At 41.2% G+C, this 14,201-nt stretch overlaps 1 protein-coding gene across 2 annotated transcripts in view; it reads right to left on the bottom strand.

The window, feature by feature from the left end:
* Nucleotides 1–14,201, bottom strand: part of cacnb4a (calcium channel, voltage-dependent, beta 4a subunit) — a 37,687-nt gene that overhangs the window by 12,483 nt on the left and 11,003 nt on the right. For both annotated transcript variants that reach the window (XM_069722692.1, XM_069722691.1), the window contains 2 exons: nucleotides 1,150–1,269; nucleotides 524–646 (listed from right to left, as the gene is read on the bottom strand). In XM_069722692.1, the coding sequence (XP_069578793.1) occupies nucleotides 524–646; nucleotides 1,150–1,269 (243 nt within the window). The remainder of the gene's footprint in view (nucleotides 1–523; nucleotides 647–1,149; nucleotides 1,270–14,201) is intronic.

Genomic DNA, 14,201 nt, shown 5'->3' with positions numbered 1-14,201 from the left:
AGATACTACATTAATGGTATAATTTGTAAGAATCACGTAAATCCCATTTTGTACCTAATCTAATACCACTTTGTACATTCAAAGGCTGCCATCAGTTCCAACCAGGCCAGGGCTCACTGGTTTTGAATCTTACATACTGCCCCTTTAAAGTGCATCAATATACTTGAAAATGTATGTGTCTACAATTCTGTGACAAATGCCCACTTGCTGGTAAAAATGTTTATGGCCTAACTTGAAAAGACCTGCAAATATGTGTGATTGTGATGAGATTTCTTTTGGCAGGCAGTGTTTTAAGAGTTTTTTTATGCTGTTCCTGTCATAGTTTGTACTAATAACTGAGTATTTTGTTTGATCATTTGGTCACTCAACATGATGATAAAATCTATTAGATGGAGGGCGGTACACTAGTTACAATAATACTGTATGCCTCTATAAAAATAAACATTTTCTCCTGTGCAAAGTAAATTCAATCATCTGCACAGTGCCACAGGTTCAGTATTAATGGACAGTGTCCAAGTTGTACCTCTTTGATGTGGAGGAAGTCTTTGGCATCAAAAGAGACAGCAGTGCCAGCCACAGGAACATCCTCATCCAACGCACCGCAGTAACTCACATTGGTCCTCACGGCAAACGCCACTGCTTTGGTCTATAAGACAGAAAGGAGGAAAAAGTGGGCAATATGAATGTATGGATAACATGCTCTATCAAAAACTATGAAATTCTGTCACAATATTTTGTTGAGAAACTGTTTATGACATAAACAAAGGCGAAGGAGGACATTGACCAGCCCGTCTCCCCTGAGCAGAGCGGGTTATTGCAGTACCAGTGTGCTTATAAAGATCCTGGATCACAGCAGTAGCAAAATATATGGCAAAGATAACTTCATTTTCTAAAGTCACATTGGTCATGTTTAGAGTAGGATTACGAAAAATAAGAAATCATGCTAGAAATATGATAAAAATGTGATGAGAACAGGATCCGTGTAAATTTCTATACTTTAAACAGCCATTAACAGATCAGTGGTGCAGACAGTCAACCTGACTCGTGTATCTTTTGTTCATGAGCTCAGATTATGTGTTTCAAAGGTATATAGTATATAGGACCGTATGCAGCTCATTTGTAGTGTAAACAGCTCCCTGTGGCCCTGACCTTTGCTCTCTCGATCTGAACGGTGGCCTGCTGCTCCTTCTCCTGCCGGCCGCCCTCCTTCTCCTCCTCCAGAGACACATCCGAGTCAGACGGTCGGCTTGTGTAGGAATCAGCTGAGCCCTGGAGAACAAGAAGACAAGTGGTTACCAGAAGAGAAAAGAAACGATAAACAACCTCCGGCTGACAGCTTTCTTTATGACATACACATAAAGACTGACATCTAGAAGAACAAATAATGAACAACTGTTTTTGAGTAATATCATATGTCTTTTCAAACACATTCAAATGCAGAACAGTGAATACAGATGCAAGACCTGACATGAGCCTGTTTCTTAAAATGAGACAAAAGAATGAGTGGGAGGTTACAGAAACCCAGGTGTGTGTGTGTGTGTGTGTGTGTGTGTGTGTGTGTGTGTGTGTGTGTGTGTGTGTGTGTGTGTGTGTGTGTGTGTGTGTGTGTGTGTGTGTGTGTGTGTGTGTGTGTGTGTGTGTGTGTGTGTGCGTGTTCTTCTGGGACACACTGGGTGGTGTGACACCCTCACCCACCAGTCTGCTTCAGGCTGGAGATCAGTCTCATACCATCTCTATAAGAGGATTCATCGCCCTCCTAACTCGACTCGCTCCCTCAATCCTCCTCCTTATTAGCTACAAGTCAGCGGCTGCTGGGTTGGAGCGGCAGTAAGAAACACCCACGGCCCTCATTCAAGACAAGGGAACTACAAAGACAGCAAGAGTATGACCAACGAGCTGAGGAGAATGTGCATTCATAAACAAAAGCAACAGTGGGTGTAAGGCTGAGGAGCGAACATCTCCACAGCAGAGAGTTCTTCCGGCACCGATGGGCTCAACGAGCTCCAGCATCACATGCAGGAAGCAGCCTGTCCTGCAGAGAGAGGAGGCCACTGCTGAGGAGACCCTGCTTTAGACCTCCTGTGATAATCACACCACATAAGCAACATGAAAGAAAAGCAGAGCTCAAGTCAAGTCCACCATGTGCAAAGATTACTGCATAGTGACCATAGATGTATGAGACTGATCTTAGTACAGACTTTTATATTTTACCATCATTTTCTTTTATTCCTATGTCCTCTACTTTGAATATCTTTTTCTCCTAAAAAGCAGAATATACTTACGCAAATAAAGACAAACCAAGAAAAACAAAAAGAAAAGCAGATTCAATCCAATATGTGACAAAACCAGAAAAAAAAATACAATTTCAAGACTATAAATAGAAAAAAACACCCAAGTGAGTACACTTCAACAATTTATTTGAAATAAACTGGTTAATTGTGTGTGTGTGTGTGTGTGTGTGTGTGTGTGTGTGTGTGTGTGTGTGTGTGTGTGTGTGTGTGTGTGTGTGTGTGTGTGTGTGTGTGTGTGTGTGTGTGTGTGTGTGTGTGTGAGGGGGGGGGGTGCTATCCCAGCTCATATTGGGCGAAGGCAGGGTTCACCCTGGACAGGTCACCAGTTTATTACAGGGCCAACACACAGAGACAGACAGAAACAAAGACCATTCACGCTCTCATTCACACCTAAGGGACATTTGTAGAACCACCAATTAACCTGAGACGCATGTTTTTGGATGGTGGGAGGAAGCTGGAGTACCCGGAGAGAACCCACGCAGGCACAGGGAGAACATGCAAACTCTGTACAAAAAGGCCCAGGCCCAGATTCGAACCTGGAACCTTTCCACTGTGAGGCGACAATGCTAATCACTGCACTACTCTTATTCGAAATCAACAATTACAAATACAGTCTGAGATTTTGGTTATGTTGTTTATTATATTGTGGGTCAACTTAAAACAACCAATTTTGCAGCACAAACTGTAATACACCAACCAGTCCACATGATAAAGGTCACTTTCACCCAGGAGACTGGAAGATTGGATTCCCAGAGAAATCTTTGAAGAAATTATTATTTTGATTCCTGTTTGTTTTCCTGCCTGCCTGCTTGTTTGCCAATCAGCCTGTAAAGCCTGTATTTTGCACCTCTGAAAATAAACCACCTGAGACTTTTCCTACCTTCCTGGTTGCTCTGTACTTCCTGCTTTCTTGGCTCCATCCGTGACAACTATTGTAAAATGTGATTGTGCCAGCATTTTTCAACCACAGTAGCGAGGTGAATACATCAGCTTAATGTTATTGGCTCCTGAGCATGAAATGAGAAGAACACACTGTACACACCCGAGCAGCGCCCTGGCTAATGGACCTCTACTACAAACCCATCAATCAATTTTGATCTACAGTGTGTAATGCCCCTATTTTCCAACAGTGCTGACTTAGTTTGCTCACGCTGTCTGCACACAGCATTAACGCACGTCTTGGCTCTGAGGATTTCACCTTTGGCTGACCGGCACTTTAGCGGTTTGTGTTGCCATGTGGGAGATCTGGCTGCAAGTCTGATTTGTTACAACTGCAGCGTGGAAGCTCTGTGTGTTTGAGCTGTGTGGAAATATAGGACATATGGTGGCGTGGTGATGCACATGTTACATGTTTTTCTTTCATGCGTGAAATTTATGTATAGTTAGTAAAATGTCGGTGAAGCACTGTTCCCTTTGAGTTCAGAAAAACAACTTCTACTTTTAAGTGAAACTGAAGTGATGAGAATTTCATACATCACAATTACCGGGACAAAAAGAACAGATAAACAAAAAAAATATGAGAAAAAAAACATAAATTAATTACATCATTAATTGCATATTAGGCCTTTAAGAGAGGTGTGTTTGGGGGCTTGTCTGCTTTGATTGACATGCTTGGGGTACAGTCAGGTTTCTGCTATAGCTGGGCGGGCGTAGTGTCCTCAGGTTCTTCACCGCTTGCTCCTCCCTAGCTCGTCCAAATATGGCCACTTCTGGCTCCAAATAACCACGATGGCAACGGCCAAAATGCCAAAATTGAAGCTTCAAAAACGGCAGTTCACAAACCAGTGCTTGATGCGCTGTGGGTAACAGCTTGGGAGTAAGGCAGAGCAAGGCACTGTCAAGATGGCGATGGCCTGATCTTCCTCAATCTGAGCCTCAGAAATGCTTTTCAGATGACATCACACGGGCTAAGTCAATTTTTTTTTGCTTTCTCGTGCAGAGAAAAGTATTTAAAACAAATCATTTGCAGTATGAAACAGCACAAAGTAACCTAATAGTGATGTTAAACATGTGTGTTGGAGTATAAACGGTGAGTAAAAACATACAGCATTGTTATTACATGATTCATGGACTGAAGATGAATTAACATGACGACATCTTTTTTCACTCACTCTTTCTAGTCCAGTTGGCCGTTATCTGTCCTTTCTCTGTGATAGATTGAGATGTTGCTGCTATGTAACACAAGAGTCTGCACTTCAAGCTAAACCCCAGCCGAGTGATCACTACATTAGCATAAACACCGGCCTCACAGGCATGGAACAACTAGCTCTGTGCAATGTGCACGTCGTCTCCGGGGGCCAAAAGCTAATTAATGCTCATCATTGTTTTCTAGTACAGGTAGAGTGAATGTGCTGCATCCTGCAGGCTGCTGTACACACCCGGCTCTCCAGGGCCAGAAGCCACTTATTCCCCCTGTCACCAGTAGTAAATGAGAGGAAGGGCTGAATGATGAGAGTGAGTGTTGCTTCTGCTACAACAGTTACCACCGCTGATATCAATATCCTTTATGATTCATTGGGCCCCGCGGTGTCTGGAACCCACCTGTCCGCAGACATTTGTAAATCTCTTTGTTTGCCAGTGTGTCTGCCTTTATCAGCCATTTGGTCCAAACAAGTCACAGTCACTTTCTCTCGCTTTAGATTCATAGAGGAAACACAACCACGCTGGAAAATTCTGTTAATATGACTGTGCAACAATTAGTGCAGAAATAACACAAACATTTTGAAAATGACTGTGATATCGAACCGTGTAGCATGATGTAATACTGTACACTGTATTATGCAACGGCCATGACATGCACCGTGTCATAACACATGAATGTATTCATGAATTTTTAATGACTTCTTTCCTTTTCATGTCATACAATTAAAGCTGTTCTTTGCACACAGTGTGTCACACTAAACCGCAAAGGTCCTGCACTGAGACCGAACACAAAAGAACAAATAAATTAGTGCATGACAGAAATGAAAGGATATTTTTCTAAACAAATATAAAGTAAGATATATAGTTTCAGTCTAATCTCAACAGTAAAGAACCCATGAGCTGTCAAGATGGATCAACGAAACACTTTTTTTTCTTAATACATTAAAAAAAAAATATTTGCAATCACAAAGTTTCCTTTTTGAAATAATTTCTGACTTCCTCTAGTTTTCTTTAACAACATAAACATGTTATACCATTCTTTCCTTTCATGAATTACGCTTGTAAACATATGTTATTGCAGACAGCAAAAACTTGTAGGTATACTGATTTTCTAAGTTTTGAGTATTTATTAGAATGTAAATAGTTATAAATAAATAGTTTATGCGACTGTCATCTTGCCATATTTCCCTTGTGTTTATCGGCACCTGATCTTAAAGGTGGTGGTAATCCACCTAAAAGCTGTTTACCAACCACCATTAAACAACATCAAGAGAAGAAAAACAGCAACTCCAAACCACAAAACAGCAACCAACATAGACGTCACCCATTGGTTGTGAACGCCTCCAGTCTGTCAGTGAAGTGACCATATTTGGACAAGCTGGTGAGGGGCGAGCGGTGGTTCTGACTCAGGAACCAGAGCCCACCCACCTTTCATGGACACCTGAACTAAACTACAGGCCTGTCAATCAAACAGACAGAAATTTCACTTTTTGAGGCCTAATATCCAATTCATGATGGGATTATTTTTCGATGTACGGTCAGAAAACTAATCAGAAGGAGCGACTTTAGCAAATGACACCATAATGACTCATGGAAACGATTTATTGACTTTGTATTTCAAGAGAGAGGTTGAATAGGAGTCTATGGAGCCAGAGCCTTACCCCTAGCAGCCATTGATGGTATTGCACTTTATGGCATCGCATTGATCTCACTTGTCAGACCCGGACGCTACATCCACTTTTATATAAAGTCTATGTTTGCTACCAGGCTCCGGAGTTTTGTCAGGGATTGAAGATTAAGTTTAAAGGCCACCACGCAAACAGGAGAAACATGCATGCTACTACAATCATTGAAAGGTTCTCTGAAAAACTCCTTCAAAAAGTAAGTCCAGTACAAACTCTGCCAGGTGAAGCTAACATATCAGTCTATTTGCCTGCAAATAGCTCACTCAACGTAACAACACGACAATGTCATGTTGACAGTGAGGTAGGCGATGCACTTCTCTGTGTTAAAGCTACCAAACAGTGCAGACCTCTGGATATCGTGTTACCATGCGTGCCGGAAATACAATACTATGTAAACACTCTCACACAACAGGCTTTATCTCCACATATGGCTCCAATTGACACCATGAAATATAATATACAGCTGACAACTTAAAACACAGCATACAAATAGGATTTGGAATCATTTGATAGTAAGGCTGAGAGCAGAGATCAATTACTGCTATTATCTGTTTAAGCTACACCTGCAATGCTAAGAGCAAATTTCAGTTTTTGAATAAAATCCCCAAATACCATAAAAAAATATGACTAAATCCAGAATTGCTGCAGGAAATTTTGCTAAAATTTTACATTAGCTGAATTTCGGTGGACTGCCTCCAACACTTACATGAGACTGAACCTCTCCTGGTACAAAACAAACTAAATGACTAACTATGTTTGAGACACATGCGAGACTGTATCCACAACAACTGAATGTAAGAGTTCAAATGTGAGTCCTTTAGAGAAAGCAGTGGTTCTGCCTATTAAAGTAATGTCAAAATTTAGATCTGTCTGGTCCTCAGGATTATAAAATGAACCTTCAAATAATAATCAATACAAAGTCTTGATCTTTGCTGAAAAGAGTACACTTGTCCAAGTGGCCGCCGTGGAGGCAGCGCGTCACCAGCTGCCTGTTGACGTGGTAAAATCGTGGAAGCTTTCCATCTCTGACTCCACTCATGTGCTTGAATCATTTGTGAAGGTTGTCGCAACCACACGAACAGCAGTAACTGTGGTTGATGGCTAAGACAGGAAGTTGATGGCTGTTACTGATCCTCTCAGTTTTTGATTTCAGCTTGAACCCGGTGTTTCTATAAGTACACAAACTCAGTGTTTTAGTTGTTCTGAGTTTCTCCATCATCCAAAGTGTAGAAAACTCTCTCAATGCAATACGTACTGTTGTCCTGGTTTTGGACTATGTGCCTATTTTAAGTTGAATTTGTTCCCTGTGTCTCTCACTACCTACCCACCAGAGGTCCCCTGTGGGTTTTATCCCGTCTTTCTCTCCAAGCCTGCACCCCTGCCGGCCACACCCACCTCACCTGCTCCCAGTTCCCCAACCAGCACCAGCTGCTGGCACTTGACAATCATCCAGCCACTATGCCAGCATAACCCCTTTATTCTCTTCCAGTTGCTTCAAAAATTAAAAAAAACAACAACAAAAAAACATTTTTCCCGTTATCATTATGGGGTGTTGTGTGTAGAATTTTGAGGAAAAAAAATAATTCAATCCATTTTGGAATAAAGCTGTAACAACAAAATGTGGAAAAAGTAAAGCGCTGTGAATACTTTCCGGATGCACTGTAGCACTCTGTTTAACACAACCCATTAAAAGCATGGAGGACAGAAAGAGAGCCTCGTTCATCTCATCTGAACATCTGGCCGTCATCTCAAAGATGAAACTAAAAACATGCTTTTCATCAGTTTTGTTCAAGATGAGGGTTTTAGAAGTTGGGTGGCATTTAACGGCGAAAGTGAGAAAATGAGGTTGATAATGGATTGATAGTTAATTCATTCAGAGCGATTTTCGAATAATAATTTTGCCTGAAATGTTCATCCTAGTGGATACACTTGTAGAGATACCTCAGTCTAGTATCGTTTAATTATCCTTCAGTTCCACTTGAAGAAAAAACTACAACATTAAATGTCCTACTTTGTTGCACAACAATACAAACAGTTTCCTGTTTCAGCACAGCAATTCCCCTTTTTATTTTGTTTTCACTTACTTTTTAGGCGTGTCATCATCTTAAAATGTGTGGATGCTGCAGTACACATCCGCACATGTACACACAAACAATGGGTTAAAGCTCCCGGGAGCCGGAAACATGCTTGCAAAGGGTTGTTGTTTGACATCAGGACTAAAGCATGATGTATTGCTTTAAAAAATTATGCCCTGTTCATCACTTTCTCCTTCTTTTTCTGGTCTCAATCTCATCCAATTATCATCCTCTGCCAAGTTCACGGCAGAACAGATGTTTTGCATGTTTGCACTCTCTCTCACAATGAACCCGACAGGTATAGTATGTTCTCTCTGTAATATGATTGTGACATGGGAAATAGTAGCTTCACAGTATACTGGATGTGTCCTGTAGGTTCGCACATAGTAAGTCAATTACAAGCCTGACTGATGGCAGTGACATCCAATCCATGAGGAGTTGAACCGGATACGAAAAAAGGACTTGCCCTGAACGTTGAGAGCCTCCGACATGAACTCAGTGAAATATCACTACCACTTCATATCAATAATTGAATGAAAATGAATGCCAAAATGTGCAACAGAGGATTTGTATTGCACTAAGTCTTTGAAATCAACCTGCCAGGCTGGACAGTGAGGATTAATGCCTTTGTCCAGGGCTTCCAGGCGTCTCTGTTAATGATCCGTTTAGAACCAGGGGAGTCTTTCCTTGATACAAATAACTGTTATTTACGGCCTCATTACAAATGAAATCTATAACTGGAGGACTGGGGAGAAAGGAAAATAAAAGCACCACACCACTGGGCACTATAGATGACGAGCACCTGCTTTATATATTTAAATAATGAAGTACCTGCCTGGAGACAAGAGGATAGATTTTTACCTTCAATATGGAGGTTGGTTTTTAGTCATGTTTGTTTTATTGTAGCAGGATATCTCAAATAGGAATGCAACTAGGTCTGTCACAATTATCTCATAATCACCCGATTGTAATTATTTGAGCTTAACATCATCATTTTGCATAATCACCAGAATCGTTTCCATTCACCTGTATAAAAGTAGTTTGATCAAACTAACAGGTATGTCATATTTCCATCTTGATTTCCACATAATTGTCCACCATTTGAGGTTTGACTGCTGCTCTTTTAATGACGTCATCTCGTAAAGCCAGTCTTTCTGCTATGGTTTAAAGGCAGATGAGGGGAGAATTACCAACAACAACTGTTTATCTCAAGGTGTTTAACTTTTAATGTTCAATCAGCCACTATTAGAAGAGAATATTGACATTAACATTATGGATTTAGGTCAAGTCACTCTGTCTTGTTTTCTAGTGGTCCATCTGGGAGTGTGTCTGTTTGATTGACAGGCCTGTGGTGCAGTTAGGTTTCCGTTATAAGTGGGCGGGACGTAGTGTCCTCAGATTCCCAATTAGATCAAGTGAGATCCCTCACCTGTTTCTCCCAGGTCCGTCCAAATATGGTCTCTTCTGGCTCTAAATAGCAAGATGGTGATGACCAAAATACTGCATTCAGAAGGGCAGTTCACAAACCAACCGGTGAAGAGGTTGTGGCTGGGCTTTGAGCCTGTCCCAGCTGACTTTGGGTGAAGGTGTAGTGCATCCTTGATAGGTAGCCACAAGGCAAACATGCATCCTCAAAATACAAGAAAAAAACAAAACAAAGGGCAGAAAAAGGTCATATTTAATCAGCTGCAGCTACCAACTATTGTGTATTTCGATGAAGGATTTCTTGTTTATCTTGATAATAAATTTGAGTAAAAGTTGGTAAAAATTAGGCCAAAAAACACAACAACTATGATCTTTTTAGATCTTTAGAAACATTAAATGAGTATGGATATTTGATCCTGACTTTTGCCTCTTTACATTTTTGAAACTATAAGTGCATGAATGATAAATATGATTCATTTAGAGCACAAAGCACTATGAAGCATTCCCAAAATTACTATCATGCGCACAGAAACAAACAACCACTCTGCCAAGCAGCCTTTACACCTCTCTCTCTCTCTCTCTCTCTCTCTCTCACACACACACACACACACACACACACACACACACACACACACACACACACACACACACACACACACACACACAGTGACAATGCATTGTTTGTGAGTCATTATCTAAGAGTGTCAAGTGGCCAGTCTTGAGTCCATCGTGACACACTCAAGCCTTATCTGCTCAGACGCCAAAGCTCGGTCTGTTCTCCCATCTCCATCCTTCTTCCTGCCCTGACCTGCACGTCTATCAGACCCAGACTATGGGACTAAAAGCATTCTCTCTTCAGTATATCCAACAGCAGCCATCACTACAACTAGCATCCTGGAGGTCAAAGGGTAAATGTCTCTTTTTTTAGACTGGGCCTAGACTTGGGACTTGAGTCCACAGTACACTGATTTTACTTCATTCTGGAGCTTCAAAAGACTGAAACTACAAAAAGTCTTCTTCAAGTTTCCTTTCTTCCAACATACTTGCAATAGTACAGTTACTATCAGCCAGAGCATTGGGTTCACTAGGCTTAGCATTTTAGATAATAGCTGTTGTAAAGGTGAGTCATACATTAAATAACACTGTATATGCAGAACCGTAGTAAGTGGTTTACATCATTCCTGCCAGCTATAGTGAAGGAAAGTTTCTCAGCAACACAAATATCAGTATGGATATTTCCACCCATAACATCTAAGTTTAACTTTTGTTTCCACTTAATGATATCAAACATATGATTTGCAACTCATTTTGTAATTATTATATCATGCAGTAATAATTGGGCCGAGTCCCCAAATAAGAAATTCTTGTAAGTTCGGTTAGACAAAACAAAGTAGGGTTTAAAAAAGTGTTTGAATAGCCCTCAAATAGCAAACTTAAGGAGGGTCTTGAGCTGTGTACCTTTTAGGAATTTTCTCTACAACTATATTGACATGATTTGACTTGACTGACATTTTTCAGCCCGAAATCACGCCAAAGCGCATCAGTGTCATGTTCAGCTTTACTTTGGGGTGAAAAGTAAAAGCATGAAAGACCAGGGTTGAAGGAGGTGGAGAATATAAAGAATGATAAAAGTCTGATTACAGAGGAGGTTGGGGTAGTTGGATAGAACAAACACAGGACTTTGACCCAGACCAGTGAGGTTTGAGTCTGTAAGAAAGCAAAAGTCAACTTGGATTACTTGAAAGCTCGTTTTGTAAACCTAATGGTGTTTTTTAATGCCCAAGCCCAAAGCGAGTGGACTGTTGGTTATATTACAATCTTTGGCATGATATCGGGTTGCATTTTCGCTGCATATCTTCAGTATCTCATATGTGCGTGTGAGGCATGGAAAGCGCAGTCATTTTCACTACAAGCTTTGGAATCAATATGACCTGAAAAAATATACGTGTTCAAGAGGTCCTGTACTGTAGGGCCATCTCAGAAAACACACAGATTGTGTTTAAGGTCAGTGTGCCAAATAATATCCCCACGCAGTTGCTTTGTGTTGTAACACATTCTCCGGAAATCAACTGGAAATGAGGGACGGCAGGGGTTGATGATGCAACAAATGCTTTCATTTTCATGCCTGCTGCCTCAGAAGTTCCTGGGATAACGGCTCACTTCTGAAGAAAAGCAGACACCCACGAGCTAATGACAGGTGCTGATAGCAAACCACAAGGACAGTAACAGCCTCAAAGATGTCTTGTGTAGTGCTGCCAATACAGCTCTAAACATGGAACAATGTGGAACAGCAGTGCCGAGTGTGTGTGTGTGTGTGTGTGTGTGTGTGTGTGTGTGTGTGTGTGTGTGTGTGTGTGTGTGTGTGTGTGTGTGTGTGTGTGTGTGTGTGTGTGTGTGTGTGTGTGTGTGAACAAGTTTTGTAAAATGTCGTGAAAGTAGACCAAATATAGACCCATATGGCCGCTGTGTTGACAGAAACATGACCGGAGTCAGTGATGGATGTTAAGTCAATCCATTTTGTCGAGATTATCCAGGATTTTACAGAGAATCTACTTCCTCAACAGTTTGACGTGGAAGTAAACAGTCTCCTGCCTCTTCAGTTATTCACACTTGTTATAATGGAACAACAACATCCAAAACAACAGGAAACAGATGGTATTTCTGGATTGTGCTGTAGATGTGTAGAGTAACAAATTTGAGTTATTTTGGGCATCCAATTTGGATGGGTATGGATCTCTCCAAGTTGAAGCGTCACTTAGAAAAAGATTAATGTATGTTAAATATACAATTAATGTTGAGGACAAAACCTTTTTGTTAAACTCTGATTTGCCTTTAATTGTTGTGGAGTTTTGGTACCCACTGTGACTGAATGACTGAACTTAAATAGCCAAAAGTATGTGGAAACAGGCTTTTTTTTTTTCATGGTTTGGGCTTCCCTGTCTCTCTATTTTATCAGATCAATCAGTAATGATTGGGGCGAGCCACTATAATGACAATTCTAATGAGTTCTGTGATACAATTGAAGTAAAAAAAAAAAAAAAAAAAAAAAAAAAAAGCTTAAAGTGATGGCATTGCACTCAAACCGTTAGTTTCTAGGTGGTCCTGCACAGTTGTTTTGATTATTAAGGAAGTAAGTCACGTGATGAAGTCCAAACAGTGAAAAAGTCTGAGCAGAAAGGAGGATGGGCTGGTTGGTCAGAACAAACACAGGACCTCCACCGGGGAGACTGGTGTTCGACGCCATGAAAACAAAAGTCTACATGGATATCCTTTAATTTACTAAATTAAATTACTTATATAAAATTATGTATTTAACTCACGTAATGCAAATTAGTAACTAACATGTAACTAATATTGCATGTGCAACGTTACTTAAATAAAATCACTTATTTTAACCCAAACCTAAGGCCCCTCAATTTTCACACCTAAGCGAGGCAAAACGTGACACTGACACAGTATCCTCTAGTGGACTTACAAATGTATTACACTCTGTGGCACAACACCGGATTGGTTTCAATGTAACAATGCTGGACTGGACTGCAGGGAGCCCTGAACTCAATGTCAGCCAACACCTTTGGGATGAAGTGGAACCCGGGCTGTGAGCTGGGCTTCATCACCATCCGTGTTGGACCTCATTGGAGCTGAATACAATGAAATGCCTTTAATCAGAAAAGTGGAGGCTGTTGTAGGTGCAGATCAATGTCTGTTGGCCAGGGGCATACAGTATAAGCACGGCATAAGACAACCATCTCTATAACAATATACACCGCTGACAGACTTAACACCTAAAAATCTGCACATTTTTCAAAATACTGCAAACATAAAATGCTTGTTCGCGAGGACAGAACATCTCCCTGAATTTATTCTGGATGAGACAGAATGTGCAAAATTGCTTGAATTTTGAAACAGTTCTGACATTTATTGCCTTTGTAAGCATTTTCCTGCTCCTCAGGCAATTTTTATCACACGGACGCCCATCAATAACGACGCTCGCCTCTCTGTATCTAAGGCGTCTCAGTCTATCTGCATGTAGCAGCACCTTCGAGATGAAAAATCGATACTTAATGATAAAAGAATGTTTTTCTTCCTGCAAGCGTTGCTGTCTTGTGTGAAAGGCGGGTGTAACAGTTGGATGCAACAGCATATCAGTATCATACAGGAGGTCGGAGTGGAGGATAATTACGATAATGTTTGTTGCTCTTTTCAGCACACCTTGATGATGCACGGCGGGATGTGATAAAGGGAGAGGCAGACAGACATGCCGCTGGCAAATAACAGCATGCTGGGAACCATACAGACATGCTCACATACAAATACCCACAATGTTCATAAACAGAGCTGCTTACTGGCCCTTTAGGGAAAAGATGGTACAGAGGTACTTTTCATGGTCTGGAGACACTCCACCCAGACAGCAGGAGAAGCTGTCAGTAGCAGTGACCAAACTGTACAGTTGGCTGATAAAGGAACCTTATGACACACTCTCTCAAATACACACAAGCCGACACGCACCCTCGTGCACACCCTTCCCCCAACCTCCTCTAAACCCCCCCCCCCCCCCCCCCAAGAAAGAGTGCACACTCAGC

This window comes from Brachyistius frenatus, unplaced genomic scaffold, assembly GCF_029030835.1.
Source record: "Brachyistius frenatus isolate BFR_SWC_R1_liver_20210118 unplaced genomic scaffold, ASM2903083v1 Contig_300, whole genome shotgun sequence".
NCBI lineage: Eukaryota > Metazoa > Chordata > Actinopteri > Embiotocidae > Brachyistius > Brachyistius frenatus.
Note: the sequence above shows the minus strand (reverse complement) of the source record. Positions and strands in the feature narration are given on the sequence as shown.